Raw genomic sequence first — 12,525 nt, 5'->3', positions numbered from 1 at the left:
AGGGAGGATTCTCCTCTTCAGCACCTCACTCAGTCACTTACAAAACTGACACCAGCTGGAGGGTAGGAAGGCCCTACAGAGGGATCTGGACAGGTTAGATAGATGGGCCGAGACCAACAGCATGAGGTTCAACAAGAACAAGTGCCGGGCCTTACACTTCGGCCACAACAACCCCATGCAGCGCTACGGGCTGGGGGAAGAGTGGTTAGAAAGCGGCCCGGCAGAAAGAGACCTGGGGGTGCTGATCGACAGCCGGCTAAACGTGAGCCAGCAGTGTGCCCAGGTGGCCAAGAAGGCCAATGGCATCCTGGCCCCTATTAGGAATAGTGTAGCCAGCCAGTCTAGGGAAGTGATCGTCCCTCTGTACTCAGCGCTGGTGAGGCCGCACCTTGAATACTGTGTCCACTTCTGTGCCCCGCACTTCAAGAAAGATGCTGAGGTGTTGGAGCGAGTCCAGAGGAGGGCAACCAAGCTGGTGAAGGGTCTGGAGGGTCTGACCTATGAGGAACGGCTGAGGGAGTTGGGGTTGTTTAGCCTGGAGAAGAGGAGGCTCCGAGGTGACCTTACTGCAGTCTACAACTACCTGAAGGGAGGTTGTAGTGAAGTGGGAGTTGGCCTCTTCTCCCAGGCAACTAGCGATAGGACAAGAGGGCACAGCCTCAAGCTTCGCCAGGGGAGGTTCAGGTTGGACATCAGGAAGAATTTCTTTACAGAAAGGGTCATTAGACATTGGAACGGGCTGCCCACGGAGGTGGTGGAGTCACCATCTCTGGATGTGTTTAGGAAAAGACTGGACATGGCCCTTAGTGCCATGGTCTAGTTGACATGGTGGTGTCAGGGCAATGGTTGGACTCGATCCCAGAGGTCTCTTCCAACCTTGTTGATTCTGTGATTTTGTGATTTTGAACTGCAAGAGACAGGACAAATCCCTGACTGACAAAAGATGGATTAGCTCTGATGAGTTTTCCAGCAGACATGGGCAAGCATCAGTGTACTTCCAGGCACTGATTTTAAAGGCCTAAGATTGTTTTTTCATCTGTGCTTTTTGCCCAAGAATTGACCTCGTATTTCTTTGGCATTTTCTTTCTTCACCTGCAAAGAGTCCAGAGCTGTTTTGTTCCTCATATCCAGTATGGCAAATGTTATGGCAGTGATAACTAACAGTTCAGGCAGTATTCAATTTTTCTTAATGCTGATGTGCATTAACTCCCCTTAGACTACCTTGCCTGAGCTCAGATACTGATTCCAGCCCAGACTTAAACGGTAAACTAAGGGAGCTCTGTTTTTCCCATTCCTTTATCTCCATTACAGCCTTCAGGTTTCAGAGAGAGTTCGTATCTTAATATCAGAATTGCTCATTTCAATACTGTGGCATGCCCACTCTGTTGAAAACTGTCTATTAAGCTGGCTAGTTAATCGATGCAAATTTCAGTAGTCATTGCACTGGATTTTGTGGCCCAAAGCTGATTTGTGTGTGTGTGTGTGTGTGTGTGTGTCTAGTTCACCAGAAGGTTCTTGCTTTCTTGTGTAGCTTCCCTTCCACACGTCCCATAGAGGGTCTCAGGGATAAGAAGTATACCTGGAAGGTTTAGAATAAGTGACTCTCGAACCATTTGATCAGATTCCTGGAGCTTCTCCAAAAACTCTAATCACTATTCATAATTAAGCTGTCTTTGCAGTTTGAGTATCAGTGCTAGATAGCACCAGAGCTTTTCTAGAGCAGCAGTCTCCAGACTTGTTGGATTGTGCACCTCCGTCTAAAAAATTGAGCATATATCCCCAATATATAGACATTTATTTATAAATTATATACATGTACTACTGTACTAATATATTATGTACATTATAAAATAAACACAACAACAGAAATTAAAAAAGGATGAGGTATGTGAAATAAAGACTTTTTAAAGTATTTATTTTATTTATTAATGGTACAAAAAATACTTTCTTTCCATACCCCAGTGGATTGTCTTATACACCCCCTGGGGTTCATATACCCCACTTTGGAGACCACTGTTCTGTAGAGCGCTAGTTGAAGCTCTGGTTGTTAAGATATTGGAGGTCAAAGAAAAAAGGTGTTAAGCAATTGATCACCTGTCTTCCTTTGGAGAGATCATCAGTGTTTTATAAATGAGAATATTTTAGTTAGTTACCTGTTTGCATCTAGAGCAAGGAAAAATAGAGAAGGTAAAATATGTGGGTTTCCAGAGAAGAGTCACATAATTTTGAAGGGAGTAAGATAACCAGGTCTACCAACAGCTGCCTTCAGAAGGTTAATCCCTCAGAAATGTAACATCTGCTTCCTTCTGAGTGTGTGTGGTGAGTTACCTCAGCAGCATCTTTTGTGAATGATCACTTTTTTTTAAAGCAAGTGAAGAATTACAGACCAAAATATTCAAACGATAATGGGTGGTGAACATGTCTCTCCCCCCGCCCCACACTAATTTTTTAGCTCCTTTATGCCTAAATAGCATTCTGTGGCCTCCCTTACATTTTAGGATAGCTTATGCTACCAGAGTAGGATGAACTGGCTTTTTGTGTCATGCCCCATCTCCTTATTTCCATAATCATGTTTCTGAAGGACTATGTCTAAATGAATTATCCAGGGCATTTCAGTCAGTCATATGTTCTTCTTCTCATTTGATCAAAATTCTTTTGATTAGCACTTTGGCTGCCTTTTCTGTAGCTTTTAAGAAATGTCTTTGTAAATGAAAGTTTCACTTGTATTAATTTAATTTTTATGAAGCCTTCTCCCTTTGGACTGACTACAAGATTAGATGCTAAGAGGTAGTATATTAATTGAGGTAGACTTATGCTCACTTGATTTATAACTTTCTCTACTATGACTATGTATAAAGCTGCCTGAAGTATTTTTTTGCATTACACATCTTCCTGGCCTCAATACAAATCTTCCCTCTCTTCTTTGGTGTTAAAGAGCCCTTTGTGTGACTGGGCTTCTGACTGAGGAGTCAGGTCCCAGGGAATTACCAAAAATTGGGCAGGATTAGTCTGGATCTTGGACTATACCACAAGGGCAAAACATTAAAAGGACATGTTCTGTGTAACAGTGCCATTAGAGAAGCCTTACCTGTGGTTCCCAGAAGAATGAAGGTGGTTCGTGTTTTTTCCTCAGACCCTTCAAATCAGTCAGTCAGCTGGTGTAAGGTGGAGGCTGTGGCCATGAAGCCTGGCTTGGTGAACGTGGTTAAAGATCTTTCTCCTCCTCCTCCTCTCGTGGTCATGTCCCTCAGCATGAAGACCACTCAGAACCCAAAGAATCACCAGAATGAGGTAAGTAATCTGTTCTCATTTTGTTTTGTTTTGGTTTCATTCTTTGGCATATACTAAAAATTTTCTAAGGCTTGGAAGAACTTCATCTGATAAAACATGTCTAAATATATTTACTGTTGAATAAACTTTCTGTGTTGTGGACTTTCCAAATGAATTTTTACTGGGGTCTCACCAGCATGAGAACTGTGGCTTCAGGGGGCCTACTTGGTGAGAATATTTAGTGTGACAATAGATCCTATGTATTTTTTCAAGCCGTCTATTTTGTCTATTGTGCATAGTAGTTATAAATGAAACTGTCCCAGAACAACTGTTAATGGATTTTTTTTTTTTTTTTTTTTGGTAAAGCTAATCATAAGTTCTAGGTTAAATGACTTTTTTTTCTGCTGAAACAACTAATTTTTAAATAGAACGAGAATTTGGTCTAAATCTTATAGCACCTACTATACTGCTGTGAGAGCTTTCCTTTTCTCAGAAAGGAGGAGAGATGTAGGTGGCCACTCTCAGTTGTGGACTGCAGACCACGACGCGTAGTTAGACATATTTATCTGTTTTTTAACGTGAGTCTCCCTAGCTTAGGAAGAGATTTAGTATTCACTAATGGGATAGGATAGTTGCTTCTGGCTAATTGAATGGAAGAAAAATTAGGCTGACAAATTTTTCAAGCAGAATTAGTCCTCTTGGTCAAGTTAAAATTTTTTTGGGGGAGCATGGAAAATTCCTGGTTTCTAGCCAACGTAGTGAGACATACGGCAGGTACCAATGGGACTCTGCTTGCCAAAACGTTTCTAAAGCCTGTCTACTTTGTCTTCTGTTGGGGTTTTTCTGCCGAGTGTCTGGGGAGCCAGGATATCCTGCCAGCAAAGCAAGCAGAAGCATCAGTAACACTAAAGGTTTCTAAATACTATAAGCTCTTGGCATCTTGGCAGTCTTGAGTGGTTGCTCAGGGGCAGCCCTTCCGCGGGGAAGGCTTCTGTATGTCCTGCACTGCACTGCACAGAGAATCCTTTAAATTGTGGGGTCTGTTCAGATTCAGAACAAAATTTGATAAAAGCCTAGTTTTCCAAAATGAATTATTTCCCCTCTCAAATTTCTAAGAGAAAAATTTAGGAGTAAGTTCTGCTTTATTTTGCTTGAGATCAATTGATAACTTTTCTTCTTTTTAACTATTTATAGTTGGAATTCATTTTAAAAAGATCTCTTGTAGAAAAGAGATGAAGAAACTAAAAAAAAAAAAAAAAAAAAAAGGAGAGAAGAAATGGGTATTGATAGTAGTCGTGTTTATGAAATTTTGTGTTCTGTATCTCCTTGGTATAGATTGTGGCTGTTGCAGCTCTGATTCATCAGAAATTTCCTTTGGATAAGGCTCCACCTCAGCCTCCTTTTCAGACACACTTCTGTGGTATGAACTTGGAACAGTTTATGAGTAGAAAAATAGTTCCTTCGGGTTTTTCTTTTGTTGTTGTGTTTTTTGGTTTTGTTTTGTTTTTTTACTTAATTCTGTGACTTAGAACAGCTAAGTGACAGTTTCAACTCCCAGGCAGGCTTTTCTCCATATTTTTACTGGTTACTGACTTTTTGTTGAAGACTTTATTGAAAAAAAATCTTAGTTTGGGATGATGAGAAGTAACCCTGCTCTATACAGTTTTGTACAATTTTTATTAGTTTTACTTCATCATGTATTCTCTTGGACTACTGTCTTCACCTGTTAATTTAGACTATTTATTTACTGTCACTTAGTTATTTTTCAGTTCTTCTGGACAGAATTTAAAAAATAAACATGTGACATTTATTTATAAACAAGTTTTCCTAGGCAAAAAAATCTCTCGCAGCAGTGTCATTATAGTAAGATCAGCTAAACCTTGAGATTCAGACCCCAGTCGGAAGTGATGAAGAGTGTTGAATACTTGTGAGAAGAACTTCTTTGGAAGTTTTAATCTCCAATGATAACCTCAAATATGACTGATTAAAATTGTTTAATACTTTATTTACTACTTGGTTATCTTAAAGACAAGTATTCACGTAAGGCTAGCTTTTTAGAATTAGAGGTTCGTTTTCCTTAGCTGCCTTTGTTGTGGATGGATGCTTATGGGGAGGGTACAATTAAGAACATGTATGTAAGAACAAATATAATTTCTTTTGCAGTTGTTTCCAAACCAAACGATTGCATTTTTCCTTATGACTTCAAAGAAGCTATTAAAAAGAAGGTAATTTCATTTTGTTAGCCTTCTGATTGCAGTACCTTTTAAAATATGAACTTAATGTTGCTTTGGGTAAGTTGTGTAAGAGAAATATTCAAAGGAATGCCATGATTATTTCATTAGTTTTGCACTCTGCAAACCAAAACCAGGTATTTGTTCTCTGTTGCTTGTAAAAACAGAGATGTGTGCTCTGTGTGATTCAGTCCTGCTGCTAAGTTGTGCTCATAAAATAGATGGAGTGTTCAACAAGAATGTTGGAAAGGTTTTGCAGAGAGGTTAAAATTGTGATTTGTTTTCATTATACCTGACTCTGTACTCATAGGTAACTGGGAGAGTTTGTTTCTTCTTTCCTTGGAGAGTAAAGTCTGTCAAAATTTAGAAGACATCCTTTCTAAAGGGCATTAGGAGAGCCGACAGAATAATAAAGTAACCTATTTTTGTTTTTCTTCTGTTTCTGTGTGATCTTAAGCCTGTGAATGAAGGATGCACATGGAGCATTTTCCTGGTGTGCTTGATTCTTAGGAGGCTCTTAAAATATCACTAGACACCTGCATACAAAAGCAAAATGGAAAAAAGCCTCTGAGAAAAGCTTTCTATGTCTATGGGAGTGAGAACAAAAAGCCTTGAATTATAGAAGGAAAGGGAGAACTCTGTGGTGCTTTATTATTATCTTGTAACTGGTAGGGGAGAGGAGATGTTTCCATTTTAAACTTATTGGGTCACTGAAATCAGGTGCTCTCTTGCTCCTTTTAGAATGCTAAAATAGAAATTGCTGCAACAGAGAGAACACTGCTGGGATTTTTCCTTGCGAAGATTCACAAAATTGACCCAGATGTTGTTGTGGTGAGTAGTTCTGAGACTTTGGAGTTTAAATTAAAGCATATTGTCAGTTGGTCAGCTTTGTTCTCTTTCTTTTGTCCCTTTATAGGTTTTCTAATGTTTATCTTAGGCTGCCTTATGAATTGTATTTGCTTCTAAGACAGCAGATATACTTTGATACAAAGATGATACAGAATTTTCCCTGACAGCATTTTATATATCCTATTTTTTCCAATAATATCTAAAATAGGCAGTATTTCCATAGTACCTGAAACAAATATTTTTTTCTTTACTCAGAAAGACAAAACACAGCTAAAAAACCCTTGTGATTTTCTAGAAAAATGGGAACTCTTGGTATACTGAAGACACTGTCTCAGTTCAGATGCTTATCTAATTTGTGTCACCATTTGGATTGTGTTTATGCTGTAAATCAAAATGATAACCTATACAAATCCACGGGATCGGAGCAAAGTGTTGTGATAAGCATTCTTATGTTTTCTACTATATTGGCAGCTGAGGATTTATTATAATTACACATTTTGTTTTTTTGTTATGTTTAATTAATGTACAGTCCTGACTTTAATGAAATTTTGAAGACAGTTTGAAGTTGGTTATAAATCTGAGGTTGGTTATACACAACTTGTTATTCTTCTGTAGGTAAATACAAATAATTAAGGGGTGGGTAGGATGACATGAGCAGTCAGATTCCTGATGTTTTCAGCTCACTATGGCTGGGATCCAGTATTCGCCCTACGAGCTGAGCTTCCTGGTGGTTATGGGAAGGAATCGGGAGAAACACTCCAGCCAGTGGTTTTAAATTAAAGATGCCAGTAGTAGGGGTGTGAGAGCTCTGATCCTAAAAACAGCAGAGCTGTGTTAGTGCAGTTTAATTTGCACCTGGTTTAATTAGTACTATTGAAAACCAAGCTATATCAATATAGGTAGGACCCCTCTACTATGGCTGTAATGCTGCTGATGATTTTAAGGAGCTGCTTCTGTAGCACAGTATTGCCCTACACAGTTGTATCTGGTACGGTGAACCTGCAGTTCCTGGAGACTGACTGGTCCGCATAGGCTCGTGTTGATCGGGCTAGCATTTTGCTTTCAGCTGAGGTTACAGACCAGTGTTGTCAATGTCCCTAGCATTGTTTAAACTTTGCAAATATTGCTGGAGTACTCTGATGTGCAAATATTAGTTGCAAGGTCTTCCTGTCCAGAATTAACAGCTATGCCTGTTGTAGTATCAAAGGAAAAAAATTAATTATTTTGATGTCAATATTGAGACTTTCGTGGGTGGACAGAAAAGGAATTACTCATAGCTAAGTTTATATGCTGTATAAAAAATGTTGTTTTTTTTTTTTCCTGCAAAGCTTTAAATTCTAATCTCTGGTATCAAATCATAAAGCTGAATCGTGTGTGTTATGAGCCAGTTATAGAGCTGATTTTGGTATTCTGAATAGCATTGTTAGCGTTAAGACTAAATAGTACTGTTGATGAACCGTCTCTTAGAAGGTTCTTCTCAGTGCTGTGAGAGAGAGAACGCCATCTATTAGTTGGAAAAAAACACAAAGGGCAAAGCAATACTGAGTGTGCAAAGTAAGTCTTTCAATTTGCATTTGTTGTAACCTTTTTTTGGTTTGTTTTTTTTTTTTTTTCTGCTGCAAGGGTCATAATATTTATGGATTTGATCTGGAAGTGCTGCTTCAAAGAATTAATGCGTGCAAAGTCCCTCACTGGTCCAAGATAGGTCGACTGAGGAGGTCCAATATGCCAAAACTTGGGGTAATAAGATTGCTTAAGTCTTTTAAGCCCCTTTATGTTGCATGTGATTAAAAATGAATTAATTTTGCTGAGGAATTGTAAATGCGAAACTGATGTATTTTGACTGTTGGTCATGCTGGATGTCATGTGTCCCAGATCAGAAATTATGAGTGTTTATGTGACTTTTATTACAGTAATAAGCTAAAGTAATTTTCAAGTTAGGCTAATTTAGTTTACATATCTCAACTAGGTGATGGTAATGACAGATTAATTGCAACAATCTTTACTGTAACAGTCATTGTCTGCTATAACTGTAAAATGAGAAAATGTAATTTGGATTGATCGGTGAATCATCCTGTAGAGAGCTGCTAAGTTAGTAATTGTGTAGTTCTTAGTACGTATTTGTTCAGAGGACTCTGTGTGAGTCTTGGAGTATTGAAGTGTTTTGAATGTGGCAATGTTCTTACCTGTTCCTGTCCTTCCTAGAGGCCAAGATGAGCATCTGTGTGTGGTTTGTTCTGTGACTTTTTCATCCTGCTGTTAGTACAAAAAATATCCTCGGAGGAAAACCAAAATCCACGCCCATGTTCTTGTTGGGACTATTTGAATTATTAAAAAAAAAAAAAAAAGCATGACAGTTTAAGAATTAAGATCAAACTAGTAATGACAGTTAAGTTTGTACTTCTTAATATCCACAGATACGGAAAGATACTGTGGATTCCTTTAGGGCATAATTATAAAGCTTGAATATTAGTGGTATTTACTAGAGTATTAGAGTATTTAGTGATCCAACTGACTTGACTGAGTCCTATAAACATGTATTTTGGATAGATGTTCTTTGTTAATGTTTGTTTCATTTTGTTTGGATTTTTCTCTCCTTGTGTGATATGGTTCAGGGTCGAGGAGGGTTTGCTGAAAGGAATGCTGCCTGTGGTCGAATGATCTGTGATGTAGAAATTTCTGCTAAAGAATTAATTCGTTGCAAAAGCTACCATTTGTCTGAACTGGTCCGTCAGATTTTGAAAACAGAGAGGATAACAATTCTACCAGAGGAAATTCGGAATATGTACAGGTGTGTTGCTGGTTTGTGGAAAGTAGAGGAGGTAGTTTCCTGCTATACAATTTCATGCTTGCTTATTTGCTTTGTCATGGAGATGCTGACTTAGCATACTGGTATTTGAAAAGTAAAATACTATCTTAACAGTATTTATAATGTTTCAGGCTGCTGGTGGGTGGTGGCTTATTATGTGTGAAGAAAATTGATTTGTGAGATCATTGGTTTAGATACACTAATAGGATATGCAAGCTTGAGTTTTGGGGTTTTTTTTCAATTAAAAGACCTTGCTGTATAATTCAACAGTGGTGTACTACAGATACCACGTGTTCCATACAGCTTATAGGTCTAAATTACTGCAGAGTACAAAAGAGGCTGATTTTACTTCACTGGGCCGTCCCTCTTCTTTTCCCAGTGATTCTCCTCACTTAATGTTCATGCTGGAAAACACCTGGACAGATGCCAAGTTCATTCTCCAGATCATGTGTGAGCTGAATGTTCTGCCACTGGCCCTGCAAATAACAAACATCTCTGGGAATGTCATGGTACATTTTTATTACTCCCCTCACCCCTTGTCCCACAAAAACAGTTCTGTGTTTTCTGTGTTTGGTTTGCTAGTTTTAATTTCTAAACACTAATTGAGAATATATGATGCTGTAAATTTTTTGCTGTGATAAACATGAGAATTTGGCAATCTCATCAAGTAGTAATGTAAAACTTCCATAACAATATCACATTTGAGTTTTGTGCATGGTGATGATATAGATTAATGGTAATGCTAGGTGAACTTATAAATAGTTGAAGGACGTTGCAAAAAAGGACTTTTTTGTATGTCAGTGTTTTCTATGCTTTGCTTTGAATTCTTTTTTTACCCCTCTCTGTAGTCGAGGACAATGATGGGCGGACGATCTGAACGTAATGAGTTCTTGCTGCTTCATGCATTCCATGAAAAAGACTACATAGTGCCGGATAAACAAGTCTTTAAAAAGCCTCTGCAGAAGCTGGTGGGTGCAGTTTTTATCTTTCCAATAATTTTTATTAAAAAGAAAAAAATATTCTTCGATCTTTTACATATTACTGTTCTGTGAGAGCATGGAAGACCCAAACATAGCCAGTTTTAGGTATAACTTAAGGTTACAGCTTATGCCTAATTCAATTTTTTTGTTGTTGTTGAGTTGATAATGGAGAAATGTGTGGTTTAAAGGGACAATGTAACACCTTTTCCATTGTATCACACATCTGTGGAAACTCATTTGCTCTTTTAGTTTAAAAATTGAAATAAGCTGAGTACTTGGCTATGTAGGGAAATGATAAGATAGTTTGTGTTGCTTAATAGATGCACATTTGCCCTCGTTATTTTGCTGATGAATAGTATTTCAAGTATGATTTGTAAGGTGGGTGATTTGACAGTGTGGGTAAAATATCAAAGGGTATTTAATAAAAACCCTCCTTTGGATAATACCAGTGTAAATACATTTATAGAAACACCTATATGTTTGTTAGTAAACAAATTAAAATTTGTTTTTGGGAATTACATTTACATTTTGTTACATTTGAGAATGCATTTGTATTTCACTATATTTGCTTTTTTATTTTACTTCTAAGTACATTCAACAGCAAATTCCAAAGCAAACAGTTCTGTTGATTGTACTGTTGCATCAAAGCAGTGCCAAAATTTTAAATGATTCGGAATAGCATTGGACAACTGGGAGAAAAATTCTTACTACAACAAAACAAATAGCAAAATAATCTTTACGTCAGTAATAATGTTTTTATTTGTTTCATTAAAGCCCAGCCGTTGTATTTCCAAAAACTACATTTGAATTGGGCAGTAATATTTCTTCTGGGTCATGAGTTGATTTTTTTCCTAGTGTTGACTTTTAGAGTCATCCGGAAAATGCATACTAGTGCTATGTTGAATGATGACAATTCCTTAAGGTCTTTGTAATCTTGTTAGCAGTTTGTTCCTGTAGGAGTTGGTTTGAATGCTATTTTGACATGTAGAGAGCTTTAATAAGGATCATGATGAAAACACCATGTTTTGCATGTATTTTAAAAGGAACTCTATGCACTGCCTCCCAGTTTCATATTTGATTTGCCAAAAATAACTCCTCCAACGGTACAGAAATCTTGGAGACTAGATAATGACTTTTTTAAATGCCAAATGTAGGTGGATGAAGATGAAGACTTTGAAGATCAGAGTAAATCAAAGATAGGGAAAAAGAAAGCAGCATATGCTGGGGGCTTAGTCTTGGACCCCAAAGTCGGTAAGATGTGTCAATTTTCTTTCTTCTATGAAGCTAGAGACAGGTAGGTTATATTAATGTAGATAGATGGCGATGAGTGCCATCTGTGTGTCTGTCTTGTGGGAGTTTGGTGTGTGGTGGTTTGGAGGGGAGGGTTGTTGCGTACAATAAAATTCCCAACATTGATTGTGGAATTACTTATTCTAAGAACTTTTTGTTCCTTATCTTTTTGTGGGAAGATTATGGTCTTGTGAGGAATTAGGACTGTGTATCTGTGTATAATTTTCTAATGGACACATAAGTTTTCTTTCAGTTTCTCCTCTATGTGGGGAAGACTGTACAAGTGTCCTATAGTAACACAGAAGCTATCTGTTCAACTCTGGTGAGTTAATGGGGTTGGATCGTTCCACTTCTGACAGCTGTCTAAAATGGGTAGTGGTGCTTCTCAACAACTACTTTAAGGGAAGTGTGGTACAGTGTGTTACTGTCACTTTAATATTAATTGTGGAGTTGGATGAAGTCCTTAAGGAGACTGAGTAATTATGACTTTTGTTTTAAACTCTGTTTTAGGTTTTTATGACAAGTTTATTTTGCTTCTCGACTTCAACAGCTTGTACCCATCGATTATCCAGGAGTTTAACATCTGCTTTACCACAGTGCAGCGGCTGTCGTCAGAAGCACAGAAAAGGGCAGAGGTTTGTGCGCTTTAACTTGTGACTTAAGTTACACTGCCGTAACTTTTTAAGAAACTGTTCTTTTTCACTGTGTAATGTTTTTTTTTCCTCCTCTCTTACACTTAAAAAAGTGATTCTTGTTTAAAGATGCATCATAGTAAGTTTTGGTTTGGGACTTTTTGAATATTACGTCTATCATCTTCCTTTCAGTAATACTCTTACAGAATCCTGGTAAGTTCTCTCCCATCTAAGTAAAATCTTGGTATCCTCATGAAACAAGATTTTTAGTGAGGCTCTGTTGGCCTTTTTCAGCCCCAGGTCCTCTTAGAGATTTCTGAGCTTCTTGACCAATTTCATCCTAACTTGGTAGAGACCTCCTAAAGTTAAGTTGCCACAGAATTCATGCAAACATACCTGAATGAGGGAGACACAAGTCTCATGCTTCTGCCTGGGGGAAAGAATGCAATATGAGCTCAACCCTT

At 37.9% G+C, this 12,525-nt stretch overlaps 1 protein-coding gene and 1 non-coding gene across 2 annotated transcripts in view; both read left to right on the top strand.

Moving 5' to 3' along the window:
• Positions 1-12,525, top strand: part of POLA1 (DNA polymerase alpha 1, catalytic subunit) — a 216,212-nt gene that overhangs the window by 24,122 nt on the left and 179,565 nt on the right. Inside the window, exons 15-24 of the mRNA XM_068420791.1 lie at positions 3,134-3,291; positions 4,606-4,690; positions 5,434-5,495; positions 6,243-6,332; positions 7,974-8,090; positions 8,966-9,141; positions 9,539-9,668; positions 10,008-10,127; positions 11,294-11,390; positions 11,940-12,064. Coding sequence (XP_068276892.1) covers positions 3,134-3,291; positions 4,606-4,690; positions 5,434-5,495; positions 6,243-6,332; positions 7,974-8,090; positions 8,966-9,141; positions 9,539-9,668; positions 10,008-10,127; positions 11,294-11,390; positions 11,940-12,064 — 1,160 coding nt within the window. The remainder of the gene's footprint in view (positions 1-3,133; positions 3,292-4,605; positions 4,691-5,433; positions 5,496-6,242; positions 6,333-7,973; positions 8,091-8,965; positions 9,142-9,538; positions 9,669-10,007; positions 10,128-11,293; positions 11,391-11,939; positions 12,065-12,525) is intronic.
• LOC137660696 (small Cajal body-specific RNA 24) lies at positions 11,660-11,790 on the top strand. The gene has a single exon (XR_011047760.1). It is a non-coding gene; the product is annotated as a small Cajal body-specific RNA 24 (non-coding RNA).

This window comes from Nyctibius grandis, chromosome 2 (genome assembly GCF_013368605.1).
Source record: "Nyctibius grandis isolate bNycGra1 chromosome 2, bNycGra1.pri, whole genome shotgun sequence".
Classification (NCBI taxonomy): domain Eukaryota; kingdom Metazoa; phylum Chordata; class Aves; order Nyctibiiformes; family Nyctibiidae; genus Nyctibius; species Nyctibius grandis.
The sequence above is the reverse complement of the archived record's forward strand: the minus strand, read 5'-3'. Positions and strand labels throughout refer to the sequence as shown.